The sequence below is a fragment of the Numenius arquata genome, chromosome 2 (assembly GCF_964106895.1).
Source record: "Numenius arquata chromosome 2, bNumArq3.hap1.1, whole genome shotgun sequence".
NCBI classification, from domain to species: Eukaryota; Metazoa; Chordata; class Aves; order Charadriiformes; family Scolopacidae; genus Numenius; species Numenius arquata.
This window is the reverse complement of record NC_133577.1, coordinates 45,250,552-45,257,465: the sequence shown is the minus strand read 5'-3', so window position 1 is coordinate 45,257,465 and position 6,914 is coordinate 45,250,552. Positions and strand designations below refer to the sequence as shown.

Here is a 6,914-nt window from a genome sequence, read left to right as displayed (position 1 = left end):
TTCATTTGATCCATCTGAAATTGTGTGTAAAAACCACTCTCTGAGCCTTGTGGTGTACTCTACTGAGCAAAAAGAGACTCGGGTCCCATTTGCCGTTTGTATCTTCCTTGTTCCCTTTCTTGTGGCAAACGTTCTTGGTATCAGTTCTGTGGATCTTTTAATTGGGACCTGGCTACAGTATGTACAAACAGTGCCGAGACCCAGAGATCAGTGATGAGTGACCCTTCCTCCATCCCTGCCATCATCTTGGTTTGGCACTAAAACACCCCATTCAAAGGAAGTATTTTTTTCTTGGACCACCATATGCTTTAAGAAAGGTTTATACCCCAGGGGTTCTGTATTAGATTCCAGCACGTTACTTCATTAAATGAGCATATCAAATTTGATTGGAAGTTCTCATCAGCTTTCTATTCCATTTAATTTTATTTTTATACAGATGAAGAAATTACTGTTACACCCATATCCACTGACAAGCCAACTACATTACTTCACATCTACTTTATAACCACATATAATTACATAACTTCTTGGTTTATTTTCTTCCAGAACTCATGGCTCCTCATAGAATCTGTTCCGTCTGATCTAAGAGGCAGATTTTGGCCTAAAAAATAGTTTTCAAGACATTTACATGGTTTGGGTTTTTTCCTATATTGAATATTCCACATTTATTAACCACAATTTGATTCAAGCAGAGTAGCAAGGGCTTCACTGACAGTCTAGAGAGACTGTGTTAGTGAAAGGAAAGGAAAAGACAAGCCCAGCATCAAAATATTCTGCATAAATCTCATTATCGTGGGAGAGCTTCCATCATTTCAGCCCCACGCTATAAAATCTCGCTTAGCACACTATGTTCCCTCCCCTTTGTTCCTCTTTAGTTATAGACACCAGAACCACTTTCCAATCTAAAATTTCCAATCAGCATTCCTCCTCAAACCCTCTTGTTCTTCATTGATTTCAGAAACGCAGCAGAAAATTGCAAAGTATTCTCCCCTCACTGTGTGAGGGCTACCTTGGATAAGAATGGGGCTGGCAGGTTACATTCACGTCAAAGTACATAGCTGGGTAACTAAAAATAGTTAGAATGAAAATTAGTATGGGGTAGTTTTTGCAGGACCATAGTTTTATGCTGGTATAAATTCACTGAAAACAATTAAGGCAGATTGCTGTAGGGCTGGAGCGTAACTGTGGTAAAATGGACCCTAAGATTGTTTTTAATGCTCATCCCAAGTTGCATTCCTAAACACATATTCACAGACCACAGGGTCCATTTGTTATATTTTATCACAACAACACTAAACAATCTGGCATAAACATATTCTTTCATTCATGGCAAGAAATGCTATGCACCCCTTAGGTCCCAGACAAGGCACCAGGAGGAGCAGATGGTCACCCCTTCTTGTTACCAGTCCCTGGTCTGGAAGCATTTTCATATATGATCTTATCAACTTTAAAAATAATGATTCAATCCTGAAGCCCTCCTTCCCATCAGTTTTATTCATTTGACTAGAGCTGCAAAAGGTCTGAAAAGAAAAGCTGCAATACCAGGCTCCTTAATTCTTACTTGCTTAAACAATGTAATTGCAATGGCATGGAGAGGGACTTACAACAAACTGGGGAATCGTATTTTCTGTCAAAAAATCCACTTCTACGTGGCTATGTGGCTGCTGCTGGCAAACTGAAACAGCTGAGGCAGTTAAGCACCAGTATTTCTTGCACTCTTTTAGCCAGTGACAGAAATAGTGGTTGGGTTGGACCACGACTGTTCATAGCTTCGTGGGGGCGGGCAAGGCTGTGCAGGATCTCTAGCCCAACCTCCTGCTCAGAGCAGGCGCAGTGGGAGCAGGCTGCCTGGAGCCTTGCCCAGCTGGTGTTAAGCACATCCAGGGATGGAGATGTCATGTTCCACGGCTTGGCCACCTCCACTGTAAAAATATTTTACTTTTCACAAAGCCAGAAATTGCCATGTTCTAACGTGTGTCTGTTGCCTCTCCTCCAATAACCCACCTCATCCCATTGCAGACTACTTTTGTACAACATACAAAACCAGCAGTTTCACTGAGCTCTACTGAAGGACACAACAGCGTGGGACCATTTAGTGTATGGGCATCATGAAACAGATCACCTTCTCACCTCCGAGAGCACTACAGAAACGGGGAAGAAACTCCTTTGAGATCCTCTACCAGACAGGAAAGCCCCCAAAACTGGTGCCTGCAGTAGCAGGACTGCCAGGGCATGGTTCTGATGAGGGGTCAGGCACAGTGAAGCCATGGGGTAACGCTGCTCCTGCCCAGGGTAGTACCTGTCCTGCACACTCATGGGACACCGCTGCTGCACAGAGCAGGCAACCAGAAGCCACTTCTTGCCTACAGACCAAGACACATACTGCAGTGGCAGAGGGGAAAGCAATGCTCAGAGCAGATGTGACTCATGCTGACCCTGGATGGTTGTTCTTCACCTCAGCCTGTGCTGGACTACGTCAAGGTCACACACACTAAAATCACACACCTAATCAGGCTTTGCAGGGATTAAGCTGAGCCAGAGCGGAGGAATCACCTAGGCCAGAAGAACGCTGCCATATGAAAGCAACACCAGCATATAATTGAAATAATTTATTTACCACTAGAGCACCACAAAAACAGACATACAATGTGTTAAAATACAGAGTAATCGATCACCAAAGTACAACACAGCTGTCCTTTAAGTTCCTTTTTTTTTTTTCCTTTAAACCATGCCAACCATACAATTGTATTGATGCTAAACACATAAAAATGCTGTCCTACCCCACCCAGCTAAGTGCTAAGATTTCCCCTCAGCCCCAGTCAACCCCTTGGATCTGATCTTTCAACGTGCTGAAAATTTCCCACCAGTTCTCAGAGACTTTGCTCGGACAGTGGCAATTACCTCATTGTGGTAAGGCCTCTGGCACAAAGTCCTTGAGTTGTTGCAGACCCATCTAAACATCATTTGAGGGGGATTTACATTAGACCTGAGCAGTGCTCAGGACTCATATTACCTCACTCTGAAGAGGGGAATTTCACCCATTAATTCTGCACATTGTGGGATCAGGCCTAACATCCTTAGCAATTAAAGGGAAATAGATGCCTAATAATAATAAAAAAAATAACTGTAGGAGGTTTATAGTAGAGTATTTCAAATACTATCAGTGCATTTTGAGGAAAAAAAATGTAAAAAACAAAAAAGTATCCACTCTTGGGGTAATGACTTACAGAAATAAGGTTTTATACTTAAATTTAGAGAAAAAACTCCAACCCCAAACTGAAATTTTCAGCTGCGTCCGGCGCATAGTGAGTATAGTTGGACAACTTTGCTATCTCCTGTTCCACTTTTTCAAAGCTTCAAAACCGGTTTTGAGCTGCATTCCCGTGGCAGAGAATTGCAAAAATGTTTCTAAGGTTTTTAAAATGTGTTCATCCTTGTCTTCTTTCCTGTCCAACAAAAATACAGTTCTCATACTGAACCTGATAAAACTAATTTTGCTGCCGTATACAACAAAATCCAGAGTATTTACTACCCTGAGGAGTTTCACTGAGTTCAGTGCATCTTCTCACTGGAGTAAGTCTGGCTCAAGCAAGTGTTAGCAGGACAGATTTTTCACTTGTTCATCTCAACTCACTAAATAAATCAGAAGCCTAACATACCTCCTCCTCTGCGCTGAGTCAACGGGTGGGATTAGATCATCTGTGGGGCTATGTTTCCAGCTAGGCAATAAGCACAGGCTCTACTGAAGTCCCGAGGAGCTGTGTGTGCAAGCCGCTGCGATACTTCAGCTTTGCATCAGTGTTCTGCTGAAGCCAAAGAAATTGCACTTCTTAAAACTGGAGCTGACAACATCAAGCTCGGGAGCATCCTCTCAACACTGCTTGGGTCAATGACAGAAAATGTCCTTCTCATCCAAGTAGTATGTTTCTAACATAGTTTTCCAGCTTTGCTGTACAAAACCATTCATCATGGGAAATGAACTGAATGCGTTGCCTTCATGAACTTTATGCTAACTTGGGTTGGGGCTTTTTTTAAATTAAAGAGTGTGATGTGGATTTATATTTTTAATCCCTCCACAACATTTAAACATGTGTAACAACAACAAAATCCTAGGAACCCCATATTCCTTTTTCCTTTTCTTTTTTTTTAAAAGAAGCTTTAATGTGAACTCAATTGCAAAAAAAAAAAAATTGGCAAACTCAAAAATCAAGGGTCTGATCCTGCTAATCTTTACACACACCCCCATAGCCTAAAGGGGCCTGCCACTGCAGAAGTTAAAGACCTCTGTTACCTGCAGCAGGAGCAGACTCGGTCCCACGGACTAACTGCTGACACACAGCCTCTGACCACAAACTCATCCCGCTCACGCCCCATTCAGGACATTGCTGCGGAAGACACTTCCTACCAGCCTTCTGCACAGTGGTGAATGTCATTCTCTGCAAGGGTTTGCCTCACCTCAGCCAGGCTGGGACACCTCTTCTTGCAACACCTCGCTCCCTGTCCATCTATTTTAATATCTCTAGCCAAAAGGAAATAAAAGGGTCTAGGAAACCGAACCGCGACGCGATTCAAGTGTTGCAAACGGGGACAACCGAGGAGGAAGGGGAGAAGGCGGGGAGAGATTGCTCTAATCCATCCTTTTTATAAAACAGAAAAACAAATGGAGTCAGGTAGCTTATGTCATAATGATGAACAATATACAAAGCACATGTATAGCAATTATTATAAAACATGTATTTGTAGTGCAAGTCAAAATATAGGGACTCTACTCATACTGGCCAGCTAGAGGGAAACACATGATTCTGAGTGATCAAAAAGAGCCCCAAATTCAAATTCAAACTCATGAGAGCTGACGGTATTACAGAGTACAAAAATATGGTGAAAATTTACACATTACACATAAAGTACTTAATTTTTTAATAGTTTACAAATAGAGATCTACAGATATGTTTCCAATTAAGCTGGCTTTTACTACCCACCTATTGTAATACTCTAGGTATGGTTATATATACCAAAAGAACAAAAAAATCCCATAGCATAGCTATACAGCAACATATTAAGGTCTGAACATTAGACCAGTACATGTTAAATATTTCACTGGTTTACTAAACTGACATTTTAAATCATTTACAGTAAAAAAAAAATCTTATAGACTTGCCTTTGAGACTGAAACAGTGTCCTTTATTAGTAAATTATTCAGTATTTAAACAAGGGTTTGAGTCCTTACAAGAAGCCTCTCTTGGCAACTGGCATGAAAAATAAGGTATTTTAAAGGCAGAGTTTTTCAATAATGTAATAACTGATTTCTATTTTAATTGAAATAAACTAACAATTACTTTTCTGATTCGTTTGAGCTTGTCTTCCTTTAGACTTTATATGTATTTCTGGCAGCTTATTTGGTCTCCACTTTGTCCACATTGGCTGGTTTTCTTTTTTCCAATGGCGATATGGAAATGTTCATTTGATAGTTTTTACACACAAATAAATAACGCACTGTTAACTCTACAGCTAAGAGGAATGGGTAGGATGCCTATTGCTTAACAATAGAGAGATCAAGTAAGGCACGGGACAGATACAGCAACTCCACTTCATGGGATTTTCCTGTTTTTTTCCTTTCACATAGTAACACTAACAAATTTCTTCCAGTGTTTATTTTTTAAAAGGTTTTTTTTTTCTTTAACTTTGCTTCTTGTCTATCTCACACTATGTGTAGGTGAAATGTAGGATAAAGGCCTTCAATGTTTTGCTTCAGATGCCAGTTTAAAAAACAAAACAAAACAAACTTTCAAACAGTTCAGACTAGTACCGCTTTTTTTTCTTCTTTTTTTTTTCTTTTAACACTGATGAACCTGGGGTTTCATTTTTCTTTCTTTCCTTCTCGCCCTCTCTTTCTTTTTTTTCTTCCTTGTTTTTTTTTTTGTTTTTTTGTTTTTTTTTTTTTAATACACACGTCATGCTGTTTCAGGGGTATCCTTTAGCTGCACTTGCAAGACTTTACGATCATGTTGGACAGCTGTTCAATTTTGGGTGTTTTGCCAATGTAGTAGAGGATGGTGAGGGGTTCCAAATCCTGGGACACACAGCATGGAGAGGCAGAAGCTTCTGGATTTATGGTGTTATACAAGCTGAGTACCTAGAAGGAGAAAGGAAAAAAAGAGAGATTAAGAGAGTTACCTCTGCCTTCCTGCCACTACAGAGCAAATTCCTTTCTGCACTGCTTCCTCCCACAGTGCCTGAGAGAAAGCCCTCTGAAAGAATTATGAAGATTCCTGGATTTTAGTATTTTTTATGCTTCTCCAGTTCAATCTGGTGTCAGAATCTGTCTGAGTTTCCCGAGGTTTTATCTATAGAGTCTTAAACCCCAAAACAGGTACATGCCTGGAGCCCGCATTGAAAGTGTAGCCCTTTGAATCAACATGCACACTGTACTGATATGGAAAGAAGACACTTAAAAGTTTGGATCTGTGTCTTCAGATTGTCATTTGCTGTTACAGGATTTTGGCTCTACAAGTACACTGAAGGGAGAAAAGAGTCCTTCAGAGCCTAAGCACTCCTTTGCTTTTCTTCTCTGGCTACTTTTTACTAAGTCCATTAATGCTGCCCTGCAAGCACCAGGACTAGAGCTGCAGTTACTCCTGTTGGGAATCAGCTGTGGTGAAGTCAGCAGTGCTGGTGCTTTATGTCATGTTGGATTCGTATACATGGTTCTCTGCAAGAGAGAACCATTAATGTGTTAGCCAAATACCAAGTGACCTTTTCCTAGAACTTCAACACAACATTTACAGCTTAGAGAGACAGAAGACCTGTTCAGGACAGCAACACTAACTACTTTATTAAGCAACTTACGACTCCTTGGGCAACTATCCAAACCACATATTTGTGACCATGACAGTTATTCTTCCTCTTTCCTTTAA

At 40.7% G+C, this 6,914-nt stretch overlaps 1 protein-coding gene across 1 annotated transcript in view; it reads right to left on the bottom strand.

Moving 5' to 3' along the window:
* Positions 1-2,601: 2,601 nt before the first annotated feature.
* Positions 2,602-6,914, bottom strand: part of TGFB2 (transforming growth factor beta 2) — a 65,780-nt gene continuing 61,467 nt past the window's right edge. The window contains exon 7 of the mRNA XM_074165365.1: positions 2,602-6,133. Within this exon, the coding sequence (XP_074021466.1) occupies positions 5,975-6,133 (159 nt within the window). The 3' untranslated portion in view covers positions 2,602-5,974. The remainder of the gene's footprint in view (positions 6,134-6,914) is intronic.